A 22959-nucleotide genomic window follows, 5' to 3' on the forward strand; every position below is an offset into this window, starting at 1 on the left:
GATAAAAATATACATGTCGCATCCCAAAAGCCGATATCTGACTTCATTGGCACACTGGAGGGTTTCCTCTTAAGTCAGAACAACACAGGAATGCCCAGCAACCCTACGAGTCATGAATACTTTAGTGGGGCATCAGCCAGTGTGAGCAGAAAAGGCAAAGCAAATAGAGCCAGAACCCCAAGGGAAGAAATAAAAATATTTTTTATTTTGGAGAACAGTGTTTTACTAGATACCCTAAGACCAAAAACAGTTGTAGATGAGATCTGCTTAGTAAAAGTGTTTCACACAGTAAAGAGGTCATTCAGGAGGTGGGAGTTCAGGCTGTCACCTGGCTCCCAAGGATGCCTTGCAAAGAGTGCTATCCTTCCAAAAAGTGACCATTACACAGTTTCCCTGGAATGAGGGGAGCTATGTATTTGGCATGTGTACTGCCCTTTTGCAGGCAAAGACATAGCTCCTGTCCAGTGCTGGTTAATATGTTACTAATGGTACTTACAAGTGGAAATCCCACCTCTTCTTTTGTTCATTTCTGCATTTATCAAGGAGTTACTGAGTCTCCTGTGTGTTACACTGGAAACATCTAAATGAAATTGCGTGGTTAGTTGTACAAGGACAATGCCCTGCTACTGTGCACCTCAGTGTCAGTTAGTGTTCAGTGCTTATAGTGCGTAACTTTGGCTGCTATAAACTTCAGGGTCCTTCTTTTTCTTCTTTTCTGTTGGTGTTGTTTATGTTTTGCCTGTCTTCCTCAGCCCTGGTAGAAAGAGATCATCATTAATACCTAATTCTGTGAATTCTGACCCCCTGCTTCTCTAGGTGCAAGGTACCTATGAATATCATGTCAACTTCTGCACTCACCAGTACTGATAGTTAGCAAGTACATTTCTTGTAATCATTTTTGTAAAAATAAGAATGGCATGAATGGCTATGATTTACTGAACTCTTACCATGTGGCAGGACCTGTGCTTTTACATTCCATATAATGACCCAACCTCTTCCTTTCCTCTCCTCCTTTCCAGCACCCTCTGATCCCTGGCCCCTGTTAGCCATGTGGCACAAGGCACAAGGCCCCAGCATAAGGGGCAGTGTTGGTAGCAGTGGGAGGAGACAGAAGCCTTTAGAAGTACATGTTTGAAAAAGAAAAAAAAAAGTACATGTCTGAGAATATCTTGCAAGTCTCTGATTAGGAACAGCATACTCTGCTCCCTGCTGCAAGAATGGATATCACTAAATCTGGTTTGACAAAGTCTTATTTCTCGCAAAGCAGTGATTTCTCCTTGGGGTGTACTTTTATTGGAGCAGCTGATTTCTTGGGGGAGAGACAGAGGCAGGTAAATGATGTTATATAAGTGGTTCCTTTCTTGTGTGTGTTTGTCTTAATACAGTTATCCTGGAACTTCTGATAATTGTTGACCTTTTAAATAGCCACTTAGGTATCATGTTTGTATTTAGTCAACAGCAGAAACTCCTGAGGAGCCCTCCACGCAGTATCTCCACATCACAGAAGCTGAAGAAGATGTTCAGGGGACACAGGCGGCTGTGGCCGCGCTCCAGGACCTGAGATATACCTCTGAGAGTGGTGAGGACACACCTTCTTTGAGATCTCAGAGCTGGCCTTTGCATGCTGAATGAATACTGTTCATCACGTGGCCCATATCACATTCCCTCACCTAACATTCAGAGTGCGAGAAGCAGGCCTGTTGGCAGGTACCAGGGTCTCTGTCTCTGAAAATGGTCCAGAATAGAGTTCCTGCAGGAAATGGGCCTTGTGACAGGGTTGTAAGATTTTTCTGTGACATAACACTTCATTGCCAGAACAGCCTAAGAGAGGAGTAGATCTCGCTGTTCATACTTCACAGCCATGCAGGTGACTTGCGTTGCTAGTGGGGGCGGTTGGGGAATGCCCATGCCCACTCTTGGTGGTGCAGCTGGTCGTGGAGCCTGGCTCTCCAGACTTCTCAGGGCATGGTCCCTGTTCCATACTTCCTTATGCTCATCCATTCCTGGGGCTCATCCCAGGATCCATGGGCTCCAGGCAGGCAGTATCAGGTGGCAGTGGTAACTGAAGCTGTGGTGTGCTCTGGGTCCCATAGCAGACCATCTGTAATCCAGGGCTGCTGATCCACACTCACGTGCCCCTCTTCAGTCCCCACCCTACAGTCTTCCCAAAAGGCTCAGCCAGGATTTTTGCATCAGATGTGATTTTTTAAAAAAATTTTGGATAAATTCAAAACCAAACGCTGCAAGTCTAATAGCAGTCAAGCTTTGTGCTTGGACACAGCTTTTTGTGATGCTCTGTGAATGCAAGTTAATGTTACATTCTGCAGCTCCGTCTAACTGTGGCGAAAGAAACTAAGCAAGTGGTATTAAAAGTGCAGCACCTGATGAGTCGAATGCTGTAGGATATAGGGTTGCGGAAAGCACCATTTCTACCGACTTTTTAAATTCTCCAAGGCTGTGTTGTAAGAAAGCACCACAGCTCCTAAAGGCCAGTTATTTTAGAGAAATTAATGGGCAGGGCTGGAACCCCTGCAAACTCAGCTGCAGGGAATTCAGAGACAGACTGCACTGCTACAGACAGGCGTGGCTTGGGCTGTTAAGAACAGACCCCAGCCTAAGACCCTCCTTTGGTGTGTTTCCTTCCTCTGTGTTTAGTAATTGCTCAAGACCTGCAGCACACAGCCTGTCTGTCTTCATTCTTTAGAAACAACACTCCCACACTCATTGCCATGTGGACACATGGCTTCTAAAGGCCCTGTTGTGTCTCCCAAGCCCTTCAGATGTATTTCAAACTTCGTGTGCATCTGAGCAGGCCAGGCTCTGCTGCTCCGTGTTCTAGCTCTTGCTAGCCCTGTCTCTTGCTTCCCACTCTAAGCTGTGGTTCTCAGCACTGACTGCATTCCTCAGCTGGGTGCTCCAGTGATCTCAGGATGATGGTTTGGCCCCTTGCACCCCCATCATTTTCTCTGCCCATCTGATCCCCATCTCCAACAATCAGGTTGTGTGTCTCCTACTGGGGACCCACTGCACTTTCTTACACTGTAGCCTGACTGCCCTGCTCAGTTTGACAGGCTACAGGTGATGTAATGGTTTGTTTACCGTATGTCTCAGGAGCCTGTGAGCCCAGGAAGGAGCAGAGAGGGACATCTACCATTCCTGCTGGCTCTTGGGCTTAACAGTTGTCACTGAGGGAGTGAGTGGATGAGGAATTGACATTTAACCTCAGTATATTTTACAGAATATTTTAAATATACTGTATAAATATATATAAATATACTGTTATTTTTTACAGTATATTTTAAATATACTGTTAAATTGACATTTAAGCTCAGTATATTTTACAGAATTTTTTTACCGTATTTTAGTTTTTTGATGCTGGGGTTGCCTGGCTGCGAGGCCCATGTGAGTCATCCACTGCCAGGGGCAGGTGTGGCTGTGGGAAGTGAGTACAGGGAGGTGCACTGTGAATACTTGGTTTGTGAGTATGATTTGGTCCAGAAACGCTTTCAGTCCAAAGCACTTGCATATCAAAGTGAGTTTCCCATACGAAATAATGGAAACTCAGGTAATTCATTCTGCAACCTCAAAATATTAATGTAAAAATGATTACAATACTGTAATATAATACAAAATAGTAAAACACCAAATATAAAGAACAATAAACAAATCAACCTCCACTGACTTTTGAAAACTGTCGTGGCTGGTGTAAAGGAGATAAGAGAGAAAAGGGTTATTGTACAGGACGACTTTCACTATTACTAACAAAATCACTGCTATCTATTGACTAAATGGAATCTTGTTCTTTCATGCAGATTTAACAAGGCCCTTATTCAGTGACATTTCCTTTTGCCTCGTTGTGTCGTTGTTAAACAGGTTAATTGCCCACACTGCTACAAACTTATTCAGATGGGGCTTTTCTACAAAATTTTACTCTGTTTCCCACAGTTTACACATCTCCCTAATCTCCTTTCTAATCTCCTTTGAAGTGAAGGATTCCTCCCAATTTTTTCTTCCTCTTTCTCCCTGTAGACAATTCTCCATAACTTGTTTTTTTTGGGAGATAACCACCCAGAATCCCCAAGAGGTGCAAATACTGACAAAGATTTTATGATCTTATGCTAGTTTTGTACACCAACAGTAATCTCCCCATTCGTAAATTAGTGAGCAGGGTCAAGGTGTGTTTAGGGCCTGGCCTGCTCAGGGTGTGCAGGTGGCCAAGCAGATAGTGAGAGCAGGTTGGCGGTACTGAGCTGCTGCTTTGAGATGCAGAGCCCTGTTTTTTAATTAAAACAATGACTAAATGATTAATGATTAAAACAGAAGGCCACATTTAAACTGGTTGGGAGTTTGTGAGCCCCCTGGCTAAATCACTGAGACATCTTTGGATGTTTTGCCCATCTCTTGTGTGATTTATTTGACATACTTTCTGTGATCACCTCTCTTGTGCTCAGAAGAAATCAGCTGTGCATGTGACCATGTCAGCAGGAATGACACTGTAAGGGCCAGCCTGTATCTTCAGGCTGGGATTCAGAGCATCTCGGCTTAAATTCTGGCTTTATCTGTATCTTAGTTACTTTTCTCTCATTGCTGTGACAAAATACCTGACACCCAAAATTAGGGAAGGAAACGTTTACTTGTCACAGTTCTTGGAGGTTTCAGTCCATACTCATCTGGCTCCAAGGCAAGGTGGCATGGCTGGGGAACAGCTGTTCATAGCCGCTGCAAACAGCAAGCTCGAACAGAGCAAAAAGACCAAAGACACACCTTCTTCCTGCCCTTACACTGTATGCTGACTCCACCCCGGGGCAAGTATAACACTCACACCATTGATTAGAGCGCTAAACGCGAACCAATCACAGATGCTAGATTCAGCTGCATCCATGATTGCATCAGATTTGGGATGTGGGCACTGACATAAACCATGACAGTCTGTGACATAATTTCCTCAGTAGCCAGAGGCAAGTCTCTTTGCTTTTGTGCCCAACTGACAAGTGCCATCTCCTTATAGGTTGCTTGGGGTTTTGAGCTGTTCTTACAGAAAATGTCTGGTTATCCATAAAATAACACACAAATTATTTTTCTTGTCAAAATAAGTGATTGCTGAGGACCTATATGTCCTCTGGAAAAGGCATCAGTCTAGGGAAGCCAGGGTGACTTCGCATTGGATGTTCCTCAGCTCAGTGGCCTTGATGGTCTTCTGTTGGCTTCTTCCTCTTAAGGTGACCGCCTCGACCCCACAGCTGTGAACATACTACAGCAAATCATCGAGCTGGGCACTGAGACACACGACGCTGCTGCTGTAGCCTCAGTGGTTGCCATGGCACCTGGGACAGTGACTGTGGTAAAACAGGTAAGACCCTGCTGCTCTGATACATTCTCCCCTCCTGCTACTGTGCACCCCCTTCCCTGTCCTGAGGCTTCCAGGACTTTGCCTAACGTAGATTTACAGTAAAATTGGCCTAGTCTCTCACGTTTTCTCCTACCTGAGATGGTTAGGGAATCACTCTATATCTGGGGATGTGTTTGGGAGAAGAGGACTGGTATATTTAACAAACACTCTGGAAAATCTTCATCTCCTCTCAAAGATTCCCAGAATGAAAATGAGCATGATGTGGACTTAGTTAGGCACATCTGTGGTGGAAAGCAATCCTTTCTTCCTGAGACTCCTCCAGAAGAAGACTGGCAGGCCATGGAGCAGCCAGAGTCCATGAGTGTCTCCCCATGGAAGCACCACCTCTTCAGATCCTACACAAGAGAGGAGGAGAATGATCAGTAGTAAAAAAAGGAATAGCTGCCCTATTTGGCTCATTTCGTTTTCTGTCCTCAACAAGGACTTCTCCATCTGTAGAATACAGTGTATTTGTTAATTAGAGCATCTTTTCTGTGTATACCTGTCTCCCATCTACTGCCTATCACTTCATTTTATGACAGATTTTAGCTGGCTTGCAGAAGTGTTTTAAAGATAGAAAACAAAAGCAGCAAACACATCAGAATCAGAGAAATATATAATTTAAAATCAAAGTCCAAGTTCATGAAGAAAGTTGTAGTGAAGACCATAGAGTTTCACGCAATTATCTGTTCTTTCAATGATTTATTCACCAGGTATTTACTGAGGCCAGTACCTACTATTGTCTGGCAGTGTTTTAGCCGATGGTTTCTAAGAGGAACTGATGCCTGTTATCACAGTGGTCCCTTTACTGTGAAAGAGGGTAAAACAATGTAAAGCTCATCAACCAGTGAACAAGTGCAGGGGAGGAAAAGGGGTGCAGACTGCTGCTGTTTTATAAAGAATTGTCAGGGAGTTCAGTAACCTTTGAAAGAGATCTGAAAAGGGTGTGAGCTACCCAAATTTGACTGTAAATCCTTGTATAAGTGAACACAAGAAGGAATCACGAAGCAGATGACTTTGGAAATGAGTCAGCTTGGCCTTGAAAACAGACATGGCTCTCAGATGTGAACCCTCACATGATGTTTGCCCAGTGGCCTGCCTTGGATGAGTCAGGAGTGACGTCCCAGTGCTATCATCATAACTTTTGAGTGACCTAAAGCACAATCCAAAGTATAAAATTTAGCCCAGATAACTCTGGGATGACTAGAACATTCCTGCTCAGCTCCAAATTTTATAATCTGCGGACAGGACAATCTATCTACAAAACAATCTAATCTGTGGACAGGACAATCTTATCTATTTGGGTTGTGTGTTCTATGCACCCTTCTCAATATTATGTTGGTTTTTTTCTTGAAGATCTTAAATGAAAGTTGGACAGTAGGCAGGTAAGTGTTTCAGCCCACTGGACCTGGTACTCCGCAGTGGTTGAGAATAAACCACAGACTTCCAAGCTAAATGGTATGCACTGGCTTGTGATCTTCAGACTCTTATAAATCTCTTCTGGGACTTTTCATTTGGATCTTGACACATAGAGTCCAAAGACATGTTTCTTCAGGCAAGGTCTGATTGGGACAGTATCAGGTAGAATTTCAGTGTTTCCTACTTGCTAAATCTTCCTGAAGGTACAGGAAGTGCTCCTGATGGTGATTTGTGTCTTGTTCCTCAGGATTGATTTGTTGCTATGGGGACATGATTTATTGAGCGTCTCAGGCAATGCAGTGATACATTAGGTCACAGGTTTAGGATGTAGCTTAGATATGTTTCTGGGTGTTAGACATGGCTCGACAGGGAATGAAGCAGATAAGCATCCCATATAACCACTGTAAACCAGAAAAATGTGCGAACACAGGGCTAAGTGTGGTAATGTTGAGCACAGTTGTGAGGAGCAGCATCTGGAAACTTTCCCCAAAGGCACGAGCCCTAGTCACTGTGTTGTCAGCTGGCCCAGCCCCAGCTCACCTTGGCCATTGATGTATGGCAGACAGGAAGGTGGATGAGTGGAAGAGCAGACCTTCAACTCCCATGCTCGTATCCCCCACTCTTGTAACAAGGGAATTGAAATGTTTCAGACTCTCAGGTGAAAAAATGCCCTCTGGTTTCAATTGTTCCATCAGTTAAATTGAAATATAGTTGATTGTATTAGATACATTGATTTCCATTTTTCTTTTCATTAATTCTCGTTTAGGACTTTACAGTCATGAACCACTGAAATGTGAGCCCCAGCATACCTGATAAAGAGCAGTAATTTACCCCTTCGCTGTGTGGGAGTGCATAGCCTTGATGTTGGGAACTTCCTCTTGCTCCAGGCAAAGACATCACAGACATTTTGAATAGTTGCTCCATAAGTGCTTATTAAGTAGACTTAACTGCATTGTAGGTTTCAGATTATCCTTTAATTATATCTATAAATTAGTACTACAAGAAAAAAGGATACCTTATTGTAAAGATCATGGTGTGATATTGTAGAGAATAAACTTTGAAATTACTATTGGAATAGCATATTTTGAGATCTTTTTAAAATTTCTATCTTGTAACAGCTTCCACTGGGCCAAAAGAAAAAAGTTCTAGATTGTACATGAGTTCTTGGTGTTAAAAATATTAGGACTTATTTTCCATACAAGCAAATAGTAATTAGTTCTATATATCATTCTTTCATGATTCATTAATGTAAATTGAAAGAGTCTCCTGTCAAAATCCATCATTGGTAATTAAAAGAAATTAACCCCAAGTCTTCAAGTTTTAGGTTTCGGGAATGAAAATAGCGGTAGGTAATTCTAGGTGGACAGTATTGGAAAACAAAGAGCTGATACAAAGCTGTTTATTTCTTTGTTTGCATCTTGCTTTTTAGCCCGTCTCACTTCTCCGTGAAACATGAAAATGAGTCCTCAACAGTTCCCAAGCATTTCTCCTTTCTCTAGTGTTGGCATTAAAACTAGGAATATCAGCATTAAAAATATAGATCAGCACTGGGAAGCGAGGAGGCCGAATTCTGGCCCACCTCTCCTTGTCCGGCAGGAATATGTAGATGACTGTGGACCAAACTCCACTCTCTCTGTAGATTGGTTTCCTTCTTCTGCTTTCTTTTCTTCCCTGAGATTTTATGTGGAGGAAATTTACACATTCGATTAATAAAACTGCCTAACTCCTGTAGATGTGTCAGCCTAGAAAATACTTCTGAGTCACAACTAGTTAGGAGAAAAATTTGAGAGCGTACATCAGCAGTGATCATGTCTGGCCTGTGGCCAGCCTTCCTGTCCACTGCCCTGCGGATGGCATCCTGCTTTAGACTAATGCTTTGCTGATTTGTGCACTGAGCAGGCACCGACTAGGCCACTGTGGGTGTTTACTCCCGGGATAGAATTCCAATGCTGCCGCCACAGTGACCACACAATAAGGGGTTTAAGACCCGTGTGCATTACTTCCACCTCTGAAAGTCAGGGTGGGTTCCCTTGTGTGAAAATCAAGGTGAGAACAGAACTGTATGCCTCTGGGAAGTGTTCCTTCTCTGCCTTTTCTAGGGTCTAGTGGCCAAATACATTCCTTGAGTTGTGAGATTCCTTGAGTTGTGGTTCTCTTTCTATTCCTGCAAAGTTGACTGGGTGGTTTAAATTCTCAAATCCATCTCTGGCTACTGTTTTCATGGTCAGATTGGATGCTCTGATTGTGACTCTCTGCCTCCTACTTCTCAGCACCTCTTGGATTAGCCAGTATAGTCCAGAATTATTTACCCAAAATAATCCCTCGGCACAAGATCCTTAATGCAATCATTCCCTTTAGATATGGCTTAAGGAGTAGGATGTGGCCACCTTGCAGGGAGGTGTTATTATTTCTCATATAGGGCTACAGAGTTAAGACAGATTTTGCTCTCAGGAGACAGATACTCTAGCAAGGAAAATTGAATCTATCCTTTCATTCAACAAGTACTACCTGAGCTACTCCTGCTAGCCGGATGCTGTTCTTGGCACTTGGGATATTTCAGTGAACAAGTAAGAATGGGTGATCTAAAGAGCCTGTGTGGTTAAAATGATAGCTAAGCCGGCACCCTTAATGAGTGTGTAAATTACCATAGTGTGTTGGAGGTGAAAAGTGTCATGGAAGAAAAGGAGTAAAATGCACCCAAGCAAGCATTTTCAGTAGCTTGTGATTGCTTCAGGGGAGGGGACCCAGTGTCCGAGGAGCACTGGAGAGAGCAGGAGGTTGCCCAGTGAGAGCCTGAGATGGACATAGGTGCTGGTAAGGAGGCCTTCGTGGATATGTGGTGCCTGAATTGAACCTCTGGGGCTTAGAGTTAGGTGGATACAGGACCCCAGGCAGAGTTAGAGCAGAAACTGGTGCTCAGTGCTGGGGGGACTGAAAGCAGGGGAGATGGAGGAAAACATCCACTTTGGGGGAAAGATTTGACCTTGTAACCATGGACCCAGCATTCTAAGCCCCAAAGCAGCTCAGCTTAGTCTCTGTCCTCAGCCTGCTCCGAGTCCAAACAGCCTGTAGCTAGTGCAAGGTGACCTCTGGCTTCTTTGCCTGTGCTGCCTTTTTGAGTCATGGTGGTTTTAACAAACCGTGCTTTCGGGATTCTTCTGTTACAAAACCCTGCCCATTTCTGGTGCTGTCATGTGGCAGGAGAGTTGTGCCTCTCCAAGAGCTCACTGATATCATATCATCATGACTTTCCGTCTCTGGGCCACTAGGACAGCAGATGTTCTGGGACATCTCCTAGTGACAGCCATCTTCCAGCTAAACCTCAGATGATTTACCTGGGGCCTTTCTGGTAGTCTAAGCTCCTTAAAAAGTTTTTGTTGCTCTTTAGCATGGAACTTTCACCCCTAAATAGCAGATAAAGTTCTGGAGGCATTATGCAATGTCGATGGACCCTTGGCATGGAAGGAGAAGGTCCTTGAGCCGCAAGTGAAGGGGAATGGACCATTCATTCATTGTGTTGACTTTAAAAAACAAAAGAACCAATCCAGTGCCACATGTGAAGTAATCAGGACCTTCTCCTGTATAGGGCCTGACAAAGTTTAGCCAACTTCGAGCTATCATGGCGTGCACTTCACGAAACCTTCCTGTGATCCTTTCCCTTTGCCACTTTACAGAGACCCAAAGAGAAAGCTTGCTATATTAGTGAGACTGGTCTAGAGATAGAACCAACAGGTGTGTGTGTGTGTGTGTGTGTGTGTGTGTGTGTGTGTGTGTGTGTAAAATAAGGAATTGCTTCATGCAATCAAGGAGGCTGACACGTGTGCAGCTGCAAGCTGGAGGGTCAAAAGAACCAATGGTGTCATTCTAGTCTGAATGCTGGCAGGCTTGAGGCTGGAATGAGCCCATATTTCAGCTTGAGAGCAAAGGCTGGGAAAAGAAGTAGTGTGCCAGCTCAGAAGGAATCCTCTCTTCTTTGGAGGAAGATGTTAACTTTCTATCATTATAATGGAATACCTGATACAGGCTACTTGTTTACACAAAGAAAGCCTTAGTTAGCTCGTGTTTTGGAGGTCTGGATTCCAAAACTGCTTGGACCTGCTTGTTTGTCTCTGAAGAGGGTGGTTGGTGGTGGTACATAATGGTGGAGGTATATCACCCTGCTGACCAAACCTTCAGTCCTTTGGGGGATTGCCAAACCCTAGCAAAAGGTCGGCCTTTTTATTGTTAGGCCCACCAGCTGATGCCTACCCACAAGACAGGGGAGTCTGCTGTAACTCAGTCTGCTGCTATGATGTTAATCTCACCCCAGCCATCCTCACAGCCACCCCTACTATAATACATAACCAAATTTCCAGGTACCCTATAGTCTGTCTAGTTGATCCATCACACATACATACACATGTGAAGGTGTCTGTCAGTGAAAGGTTATTATTTTCTTCAAGAGTGAAATTCTCCAGTGTCCTGGAAATGATCTTGATTTACAGCTTCCAGGGCCACTCAGCAGCTTCAGGAGCACATATGTATGTTGATAGATCTGTATTTCTATCACAGTTGGTACTTTAGTTCAGGGTTGACAAACTTTCTCTGTTCTGTGGGTCCTTGAGAGGGTCACATTGATGCCACCACAACCACAGGGACCTGACAGGTGCCCCAGCTATAATCCCTGTGATTATTGGTATCAAAGCTGCCTTCCATAGGTATACACATTTATATTGAGGGTAACAGTGATCCACACTTTTCTATATCACTGTCCATGAGGAGCACCTGACCTGGAGCCCAGGAGTTGCTGCCCGTCTTACGGGGAGAGAGGTGCCCACTCACCACCCACCAGTCCCAGCTCTCTGTTTGCCCCTCAATCACTGCTCTTCTTTCCTATGTGGAGGATGCTTCTGCCCTGCCAGTGCATCCTGCCTGTGTAGCAGGGAATACCAGGAAGATATAGTTAAACCCTCTGCCCTGCAGGCAACTGCCTTCTTCCCTATGCAGATACCCAGTTTAGCAAGGTGAAAATGCAGCCCCATCTCCTTCATGACCTCAGTGCTCCTCCCACAGGTTGAGCTGTCGATTTATCCCCACCCCCATGCAAAAATATTAAAAGGCAGCTACTTTTTTCCCTCTCAGAACCCATGTTGAAGCTTAACTGCCATTAAAACAGTATGGAGAGTGAGCTTTGAAGAGGTGATTAGATTTACTCTCGGGAAGGGATTAAGGCCCCTTCTTCCCTCCCACTCTTCCCTTCCTTCTCTGATGTGTGCTTGCATGCCCTTCTGTCATCATCATCATACATCAAGAAGGTGCAACAGATGGGGCCCCTTGATCTTAGATGTCTAAACTCCTAGAACTGAGCCATGTAAAGTTTTATTATTTATAATAAACTACAGCATTCTTTTATAGTGGCAGGAAATGGACTAAGAAGGCAAGAGTCTCAGCTTTGCCCCTAATGACCCACCTTCTTCTTGCACTGCTCCCCCTTACCATTTGTTGCCCTGGGGTGGATAACATGGTGTTTGACCCCAGGAGGCTGGGGTGGAGACCAGGAGCAGAAACTCTATGGTCTCTGCAGAGCTGAGTCCAAAAGACCTTTCCAGTTCTTTTGGGAAGACATAGCCAGCACTGGAGTTGCTTTCTGTTATTTGCAGTTCATTATTTTTGTGAGGAAGTGTAATCTACCCCAACCAGTTGCCTGTTGGCAAAGAAGTGTGTGTCCACTTGGTCCTGTGAGAATTCAAAGCCTCTGAGACACTTCACATGCACCAGGGTGTCTGCCGGACAGAAACCTCTTTGCAAAGGGCATTAGATGAAGACAGTGGTTTGAGAGAAGCATGGGCCCTAGCAGCTGCCAGCAGGAGAGGCCTGACACTGTCCTCCTCTCAGGGGCAGTGTATTGGGGAGGGGAATATGGAAAAAGCCACCATCTTGCTATTGTGTTAATTTCGTTGTGGCCCTCAACGTTATCTGAAAGTGGGTCTAAGTCTAGGTCTCTCCTCTTATCTTAACCACAAACAGAACTCTGTGAAACCCTTTCTCTTCTTCTTTCTCCTCCTTTCCCTCTTCCTCTTTTTTTTTTTTTTTTTGTTATCCATTTATCAAAAACAATTGGTGAGTTAATGAAATTTTACTTCTTTTTTCTCCCCACAAAGGCATTTTCTTGACACACTGTGAACAGTTTCGCGGTGACTTCAGGGCAGACCATGTGGTGGAGGTAAAAGAGGAGGCACTGGTAGGCTTGTCTCCTACTCTGGTCTCTTCCCACTTTCCCTCCCAGTCCCTGTTTGACTTCACTGCCTATTGCCTGAGAAAGGATGCCTCCTTACAGCAGGAGATCCTCTTACTCCATCAGGAATCCCCAGTATCTTCACTCATGTGGGTTCCTTTACTTTCCCACTATGGTCTTTGGTCATTGCATTAGCTCCTCTAAGGAATTCTTTCCAAAAGAGTAAGGAAAAATTGCATTATTAGAGACTATTATATATAATTTTAAAATTATGTGGTTGCAATTGTAGTTCTATGTGTCATAACTACTTGTATTTCTGTTGGTCCTCACTGGGAGGTGGGATATCACACCCACCCTACCCCTGCTGCCTCAGGGGTATAGTTACAGTGCTGATGTATTCAGTTGCCTTGGAGGGCCATGCAAAGGGATCCTGTATGTACTTTGTGGACAGTCAGATCCATTTCATGTAACAGGAAAGAGGTTACACGTATCCTGGTACTTTCTAAGCCTTTCAGAGATCTGATGTTAGATGCCCATGCATACCCCATGGATTCTTAACTGATGCCTGTATCCCAGGTTTAATGTGTATTGTCTAATTTCTAGCTCTTTTGATCTGTGTAAAATACCAAAGTTTCACCCATAACTTTTTCCCCCTATCATGGCCCTTTCTGTGATGACCACTTTTCAACTATACATTTTGTTTGACTGATGAGTGTTGGCTCCTTCCTAAAGAATTTTGTATATAATCTTAGGGTTCTGCCAGCTTTAATTATGTTAGGATGCTAATTATATATGCAGGTAGCCTCTTAAAGTATGCTCATTCTTCACACTCCTTATAGAACATTTATTCTGCTGCTGCTGAGTGGTGACCTTCAGCACATAGATGCAGAGACAAAAAAAGGCATTCAGGGTCTTGGCAATGGGTTGCTGTCCCTTGTCTCTTAATGGCACTTCTTGTCCTTTATAGGCCTTCCTTAGTTATCCTTAGCCATTTGAATCTTTTCCTTTGTCTTAAACTTTTTTCAGAGATTTCTATTTGTGGTATAATTTCTGATGGCTGATGCCAAATTGCATACTCTTTCAAAGCTCTTTTGTTTTTTACTGAGACCTCTCATGCCATAGTACTTACTAAAAATTCTGTTACTTCATGAAATCTTTAAAGTAGAACTAAGTCCCATGATATATTTGTGGCCATATGAGAAATGGTTTGAAAAATGACACTAAAGACTTTTCTCTACTCCACTGTTATTTTCCATGTGACCCTGCTCTTGCTGACCAGAGGGTGCCAGTTTATTGAACTTTGTGTCTTTCCTCTTCCTTTGCTTGAGCCCCCACTTTTCTACTGTTACTCCCTAGGAAGCTGCAACTTTTTTGGTGCTATTTATAGAATTCCTCTTTGAGTTTCAATACTGCCAGTTTTATTACTATTTGTTTGATGCCCGTTTCCTGATCAGTGTCCTTAGACAGGGAAGATGGGTTTTATTTGATTCCTTTTTTGCTCTCTGCAGCGTCACCCTGGAAAGTTGACCTGGCTGGCTGAGATCATTCCGTCTGTTTCAGGACTGGGGCCACGGCCAAGGCTGTACTAGGCCCAACAGAAGGAACTTAGGGCTGTCAGCCCATCCAGATAGGATGTGACGCAGGCCAACCTTGGGTTTGCCCTTGAACAGACAGCTTCAGGCTGGTCCTAGTTGTGTCTTCCCACAGGGGCAGCAGCCTCCATCCTGGTCCGAGGATATCCCCTAAACTAGAACGGCCCCCTGCTACCCTTCTCCTCCTTCACCAATTTTTTTTCCACATTAAAAGGAATGCTTACCCCTGGGGTGTTCAAGCAGGCCCTGGGATCACCATACCTCCTGCTTTTTCTCAGGTCCCACAGTTGACACGGCAGCATGTTTTCTGAGTGTCGTTTCCACAACCTGCCTCAAACAGTCCCTTTATCTTCACAACTGCCACTGCACCTGAGTCCTTGCTGCATGAAATGTGGTCCCCAGGCCAGCAACATTGGCACCAGGACTGGGAGCTTATTAAAAACGCAGAATACTGGTCTGTTCCCCAAGATCACAAATCAGACTCTGCCCTTTGCTAGCACCCTGAGCACCTCGGCTGCATTTCAGAGCTTGAGAAAGGCTGTTCTCCACTCTCAGCCTCCTCCCTTGGCTTGTAGAGTCTGTCTTCTCTGGCCCGACACATTGCTCCTTGTGCCTTGAGATCCAGCTTTCCTGAGGCAGACAGCAGCGTCATTTCACAGCGCAATGAAACCGGAGCATCCCTCACTTAGAGCACTCCAGTAACTGGGACGAGCCGTGAACATGGACCAGGACCTCCTGAGGCCCACGAGGACCAAGGGCCACCTGCCTCCCTCCCTCCTCTCTGCTTGTTCATCACACTCCAGGCCACCAGGCTACCTTCCCTTCCTCCCCTGTGGCCCCTGCCTGGAGTATGTAATGCCGGTCTCTATGTGGCTGCTCTCTTGTTGGTAGCAAGCTCTGTCTTTTTGACTTCTCTGATCCATGAGTCCTGTTCTCTAGAGCCTGATGAGCTGTTGCTTAAACTGGGTTGTAGGTGACAGAGTTGGTCCTGAATTTTCCCACCTAGCAGCAGCCATTAGAGTAATAGAAGCAGAAGGATGGGAATGTCTTAAGCCACTACCTTTGTGTTCATTTGTTGGGCAGCAGTAAAAAAAATACAGTCGCTAAACAGTGACATGAGAAATAACACCTTTTTGCTCATGCCAGGCATGTCTGGAGTTCTCAGGTTTTCTTAAAAAATCCTACAGATGTGTAGGCCTCATGCTTCCCCTAGAGCAGGGGCTCAGGTGCCAGAGCAGCTTGAATTTCACACCTTCTTCCCTGCCATCTGTGACTAGAGAGAAGCAGATACAGGGTGGCTGTGCCCTGGGAGCAGACCAGCCTCGCCCATGCTGACCATGGCAGTGGGTGATCCAAAAGAAGTTGCTTTCACATAAAAGCAAAAACACGAAGAAGGATCTCCATCTGTACTTAGTGGAGATGGAGTCCCGCAGCCTCCAGTGGGGCTGAAGCCAGGCAAGGGCTGAGGCTTTCCTCCTCTCTGTGAAGCAATAAAAATGGGAGATGGCATTTTCCCCTGTCCCAGTGCTTGGGAACTTTGTCACAAACCATATCTTGGTATAGTTTTTTTGGTTTTTCTCTTTGTCAAATTGAAGTTCCATGAGAGTGAGGAAAACTCTGGTCCCATGCATCTCTTGATTCAGGACCTGGCATCCTTTAGAGCCTGCATAAGTCCTCAGTGCAATGACTGAGAGGTCAGATGTCAGGAAGTCAGCCTGTGAGACCGAGCTGCCTTCCTTGTGACCCCCAGGCTGCTTCACCAGTTGGATAGCACAAGGGTGTCTCCCAGCAAGCCCATGTCACAGACACCACTCCAGCCCAGTGGAGCAGCCCTTGGCACAGTGAGGAATGCAGCAGGTGACTAAAGGGAGCCAGATTGCCTGGGCCCGAACCTCAGATCTGTAATGTTTAGCAGGTGACCTTGCACATAATACTTTGCTTTGAATTTCCACTTCCTCCTCTGTAAAATGTTAAAATAATAGAACACACCATACGGGGCTGTTGTACCGAGAGGCAAATGAAGTGGTTGGAGCTGTGCCTGGCACATGCTAAGCCTTCAGTAAAATCTTAGGTCCCCTCATAATAGAAGCAACATGGCCTCTATTATTACTGTGCTTGTAGATTTTGCAAACACCATTTCCACTTCAGTTGGCTTCCATTCAGCAAGCAGAAAGCATTGTCTGTGTGGTGTCCCAGGGCGTAAGACCCACCTCTTTCTTGCCCCTTGGTCTAGCTAGGCAAACACATAATCATGTTATGTAAATTAATGCAGTTATGGCTCTGAGTCATTTTGTGGCTCCTTATAACTACCAGGCATTGAGTCAGTGTAAGCAATTCACAGAGAGAAGGCCCTGGAGGAAATCATTATGGCCTTAATGTTTGTGTCCTCTCCACATGTGTTGAAATCCAGCCCTCACATGAGGATGGCATTAGGAGGTGGGACTTTGGGGACGTGATTAGGTCATGAGGATGGAATCTTTGTGAATGGCATTAGTGTCCTCATCAGGGGAGGCCAGAGAGAAAGCCCACACCCCTGCATGTGAGACCAGAAGGGCAGGACAGAGCGTGCTGCAGAAGAGGCTCCTCATCAAACTAGCCACATGTCACCCTGATGTCAGACTTCAGCGTCCCGCACTGTAAGAAGTAAATTCTGTTGACTGTAAGCCACCCTGTCTAAGCTGCTGCGCTTGAGCAGCCTGAACTAAGAGCAGGGCTGATTTAGAATGTGATGCTGGCGACGCTGCCTGAAGTAAAAAGTGTTCTGTTTGTTTGTTTCATTTTGAAGGAGAGGGATAGTTCTGGTTAGAAGGAATATGGGCATCTTAGACCTGGGCAAAAGAAAAGGTCATGTTTGAGCAGATCACTCATGTCTGAGAGAGAACGTGAAGCAAAAACGTAGGTGTGTTCAGTGGGTGAATGGCCATGGTGTGCCTGGGGGCTTTCACAGTAGGGTGGGTGTTGGAGCCGCACCCCAACCTAAGGTGAGAAGAGGTAGGAAGGTTTTCTCTTCATAGATCTGCACACTACTCATGAACCTGCCTTCCTAAGTATGGCAAGTGAGTTAACTGGTCTGTGTTCGTTAGGGTAAATGTAAGGCTTCTAACTGTGGGGATATGGTTTCCTCCTGTGAGAAGGCTGAGGCTGTGTGTGGTCCAGGGAAGAACATGCATGGCTCCCACAGCCCAGCATCCGTCTCCACTTTTTATTGTGGATTCTGGGGGGCCTGCAGAGGCTTGAGGACTGTCCCCCACCCAGAGGACACAAAAACAGATTATCCAGCTGGGGGAAGGTCAACCCAGAAAAGACACCAAGTGCTTACTCAGCAACAGAGAGAGCATCGTTGCGGTGGTACAGGGAGGCAGAGAGCAGTAATGTCCTGAGTTTTCATCTAGCACCTGCACTGGGGCCGAAGAAGCATTGGCAGTGAGGAGGGCCCCCGGCCTGCCAGCATGGCTCCTGGAGGGACTGTGTGAGAATCATGTGGGTAGGTGACCCTGCTCTGAGGAGTGTGCAGAGGGAAGAGGCCTGAGCCACAGAGAGGGGAATAGAGGACAGGGGAAAGGAGGCACTAATGAGTGCTTGACTTCCTAGTGGGGTGGAGTCTATAGGAGGCTCCCATGCAAGGTGCCTGGCAGTGGCGTGGAGCACTGCCTGCCTGCCTACCCTTAAGTGAAATAGGAACTCAGCGCGTATGAGCTCCGAGGTCAGCAGAAGCTCAGGCTAAGAAGCTGCCACCTTCCTCCTCCCCCTCACTGGGACAGTGGTGCAGACTGTTTCAGTTCAGTTTTAAAGTAGATCCCTCCTGGGCACAACAGGCACCAGAACCACACACTCAGCATTTATCAAGTGCCTATTGTACTGCAAGAACCTGGTATGCAGGGGCTTGTGCTAAGCACAGGGTGGTTCGAGCTCATGGGAAGCCAGCTCATTTGGGCTGGGGTGGATGCAGATTCCTGCAGAGGGCTGGCATCGGCCCACTCATACTCTGAGAAGCCATGTCGGTCTCTGCCTTTAACCACAGTGTGCAGGAGGTGTGTTATCTTTTCCTGTAGGGTGGTTATTCAGACCAGACTGAATGGTACTAAGATGCACAGTGTGCCAGCTCGGTGAGTCCTCAGTTCCCTGCGCATGGAGTGACTTTGGCCACTCTGAATTCCTCCTTGTCCTTTTTCTGTGGTGCAGGAGGCAGCTTTCCTCTCGTCCCCTCTCCTCTTTCACAGGCTAAGAGAGCTGGCTCTTCCTGTTCCCCTTCATTGGGTTTGGGGCCAGTTCACACTGTGATGCCACCTTCTGTGCAGTGGAACCCTGCACTGTATATGGGGCACAGTTGCTAGCAGGTCTAGCGTCTTAGTCCCGGAGGCTGACGGAGCCAGCACCAATGCTGTTAGGAAGCAGCCATTGCTGCTTCACTCTGGACTCAGCCTGAGAGTTTCCAGAAAAGAAAATATGCACGCTATCTGCTTGCGAGCAAGAAAAATCTAGGATGGTGGGTAGCAGTATGCAGTCTCTCTCCAGGAAAGATGCCTCACCGGGCACAGGCCAGCCAGTCATGGCCTTCCACACTTTCTTTGCATTCTCTCCTTTTTTAAAGGGCTTTAAATCTTCTTTGATGTCTGGAATGGTTTCTTCCTGCCTGTGAATATCTTCTGACATTTCCACAACTTTCTTGCACATAATACTTCCCTGTTTTGTCTTGTGTATACATAGAGATTTCTAGCATTAAAAATTGATGATTTTTTTCAAACCATGTTTATTTATATCTCCCTCCTCAATAAAGTCAGGCTTGTATTTCTCGTTTCCCTTTTTCTGATGCACACATCTCCACTCTTAACCCAGCACTTGTATAGGTGCCTCATCAGGTGGGTCTGCTGCCTTCCTCTCCAAAGGTGCTGGGGAAGTCGTGGCTTCATTATATTTCAACCAACAAGTGAAACCCTAATTGCTGGGAAGAATAAGCCCCTTCTCCAGAGCCTGGTCATACAGGGGGAGGTGTCTCCCGAAAGAATCAACTGCAGTGCTATGTTTTCCTCCTGTGCTCTGGTTATATTGAAGTCTCTTCAGCTCTCTAAGTTTTTCCCATATCATGGAGTCAGGGAATTTGTGAGATAAAAAGGGCCTTAGGAGATGTTGACCATTGGGAAGGAAATAATTAGTCTCATCCTCTTTAACCTGTGAAGTATGAAATCAGTTTACTACTTACAGTGTGGCCAGGCTCAGGCAAATCAGGGGGAGGAAGACACAGTTTGTGCCTTCTCAGGAGGAGTAGCATGATGATTGGAGTGAATCTCTGACAGGTGTCAACAAGCCATTCAGTAGGACCACTGGCTTGGGGACCCCCCAGGGCATTCTGGAGGAGGACCCCTGCACTTGTACTCCTAAGAGCAAGATCAGATCTTTGGATAGAGCAGAGGCTTCAGGTGATGGAAGTTCAGAGGCAAGCATGAGCTGTGTGCCCCGGAGCCAAAGTCAAATGTAGGCTGGATAAGGAAGTTCCTTGCTTATCTGATGAGGAAGCTTGCACTTCATCCCATGGGTTATAAGCCTGGGGATCAATTAGAAAGATTGGGGTCTCATAGGCTCTGTCTGTGGCTTTAGAATTCTGAATCACCTGTGCTTAGTGGAGCCTGTCAATTGTCCAAGCCACCCCCTTTCAAAGCCACCCCTGCCCTTCTGTCCTCAGGGGGCTCCATGGGAATTCAGTGAAGGGGAGATCCACAAACCCTGTAAAATGTGAGAGGACTGGCAGTGAGGGTCATTATGAGAAGTGACTGCAGGGTCTTCAGACAGCAACAAGGGAAGTGTAAACACATACAGTGTAAGCAAGAAGAGGCACTGCCTCTAGCGGCAGTGGTGTAAACCTAGGGTAAGTGTGCCACCAGCTGTTTGTTGCCATTGAAAGCCTTAAAAGGTTCACCATCACTGTTCTAAGCTTTTGTTGAAATTTAAAGAGGCAGATAGCATTACAACCACAAGTACATGGTTGTGTACAAAACTATGCCCATATACTCATATCTATGCACAGTATATGCATACAACATACCCATTAACTTGCACTATCCATGAATATATGTGTATACCCATACTCATGTACACACATATGTGTACATTTGCCTGCATATATGCATTTACAACCATATATACTATGCAAACATGTACCTGCCCATACCCCATATACATGTACATATACATGCATTCCTATACACCTGCACATGTGTGCACACTCAGGTACACATATGCAAATGCATAGCCACATATCCCCCCATACCGACACACACTGCCCACATCTAGCCTGTTTCCTCCTGGAGGTTTAACTCTCATTTTGGATTCCTTCCTTCTCCCTGCCTGGTCTCCTAAAGCCCTGTCCATGATGGGTGCTTGTCATATTTAGTGTTGTTGGTCTTGACAACACCTCTGACCTCTTGCTGACATTCCTGGGCCAGCCCACCTCCTCAGGCACAGAGGATCGCCTCTGGGGCTGACTCTGACAGGTCCCAAGAACTAATCCTGAGCAGTAGGTGTTCCAATGAGAGGAGAATAAATGATGCATTTTATTTGTGTCTTGGCCCCCAGCCTATCTTGCACAGAGTTTAATGACAGCTGAGAGAAGGCTGTTCCCTGGTATACAGTTTAATAAATAGGAAACTGGTTCAACTTATAAAAACCAGATCTGAAATGTAAAGGATGCCTGGGAAGAAAGGACCTCCTGGTCGTGGCAGTGACAGTGGCAGAGGTGATGATGGACTGTCTTCCTCCTGAAAGCCATGAAGGGTGTGACCCTTTCCTGACAGGACCCCAGCTGGGGTCCCTGATGTGCAGTGTCCGTGTTCTTCCTAGGTCCTGCTGAGCAACCTTGGCTGCAGGAGGCTGCTGGGGGATGCAGGCCGCGCCTGAAGGGAGTGCACCTGTGGCTCCTCCTTCAAAAAGCTGGAGGCCAAATATGCATTAAACCAGTGCCTTCTCGCCATGTGTCTTGTCATTTTGAGGCCAAAAGAAAGTTTTTTCCTCTTTATTCATCATTTATTCATATGCCCAGAGCCAAGTTTAAATGACATGCTGGGCTCGATGTGGCCTGACAAGACTGAACTCCTCGACTCCATTTATTTCACTGAGTTGATGAGAACGTGGCCCCCAGCACAGGCAGTATAGGGAGCTGGCACCTGGAGATTCTTTGCGCACTGTTTCGAAATCTTGATGAAAAGTGTGGTGCAAATATGTGCTGTTTATTACATTTCACCAGAGTTTTGAAAAATGCTCCTTCCAGTAGCCAGCTAGAAAGAACATTTCCCCTCCTTCACTGCTGCCTCTATGGGATTCAGCCATGCACCACAGCATTTTCCTGCCTTAATTAGCCTTTGTTTGTCATATTTCACTGTCCATGACTGTGTCTCTTGGCTGTTTGGAAGTCCTAGAAGCAGTTGTAGTGGTTCTGTGTCACAGCAAAAGGGTGGGGAGGGGAAGGTCTCAGAGGGTGTTGGGGAGCTGTGTGCCGAAGGCTAAGTGCTGCCCCGGAAGGCTGGTGCCCACAGGCCAGTTCCTCCCCTCAGTCTTCCTTCTGGACAGGACACTCCCTCAGACACTTGTGGCCATGGTCGGGTGCTGAGGACAAGTCAGGGCTGTACTTTCTGAGAAGGGTTGTCCTGTCTCTGAGGCGCAGGGCAGTCTGATGGAAGAATTCTGCAGTGTGTTCTTACTAAGGACAACAGAAGCATGAAGAGACTGTGCAGCATTTGTCCAGGCTCCTGCTTGGCTCAGTTCTGTGTTATGGGCAGTGATCTGGCTTCCTTGTCCAAAAGAGGTGCTGTGACCTTGGAGTAGGAGGTGCCACAGTATGCACTGAACTTCCCATGGCCCTGGAGGAGGGGAGGGGAGGCTTGGCTTGGTGGGCAGGGCCCATGGGAGGCTCTTTATTCCCAAGAACCCTGGCTCCAAAGCCTCCATTGTGAGGTTGCATCTTGCAGTGAAGTGACCTTTATAATCCAAAAGTCAGAAAATACGGGCTCTGCTCCCAGCTGTGTGGCTCTAGGCAGTTTCCTCTGAGCCTGGGCTCCTCTCCTGTATAACGAGTGGACCTTTAGGACTTTTGATGTGAAGGGGTTTTTCCCTCCTCTATAGACAGTACACTGTCTTCCCCATACTACGTCACCTGGGCTGGTGCCTATCAGCAGAATTGCAGACAAAGCCAGGCCAGCCAGAGTATGTGGCCACTCTTGATGTTCTTTATCTGGTTCTCCAGGTTCTACCTGAGCAGTTCCAGAACTCAGCCCAGCACCTGCCACACGCCTGCTGAGAGAGTGGCTCCACCGGGCATGGAGAGCCAGGGCTGTACTTGGTCCCAGGAAGCTGCT

The 22959-nt window shown here is 46.1% G+C and overlaps 1 protein-coding gene across 2 annotated transcripts in view; it reads left to right on the top strand.

The window, feature by feature from the left end:
- Positions 1 to 22959, top strand: part of Zfat (zinc finger and AT-hook domain containing) — a 249190-nt gene that overhangs the window by 220695 nt on the left and 5536 nt on the right. The window contains exons 13-14 of one of the 2 annotated variants that reach the window (XR_010041192.1): positions 1453 to 1579; positions 5220 to 5242. Coding sequence is in view for 1 of the 2 variants with exons in the window: in XM_003467367.5 (XP_003467415.3) it covers positions 1453 to 1579; positions 5220 to 5350 (258 nt within the window). In the remaining variant the exon portion in view is untranslated. Of the gene's footprint in view, positions 1 to 1452; positions 1580 to 5219; positions 5351 to 22959 lie in introns of those variants that run through there. The other variant, XM_003467367.5, reaches the window with a different exon arrangement.

Source organism: Cavia porcellus, unplaced genomic scaffold (genome assembly GCF_034190915.1).
Source record: "Cavia porcellus strain 051 isolate PalLab524CR breed Dunkin Hartley unplaced genomic scaffold, mCavPor4.1 scaffold_19, whole genome shotgun sequence".
Taxonomy (NCBI): domain Eukaryota; kingdom Metazoa; phylum Chordata; class Mammalia; order Rodentia; family Caviidae; genus Cavia; species Cavia porcellus.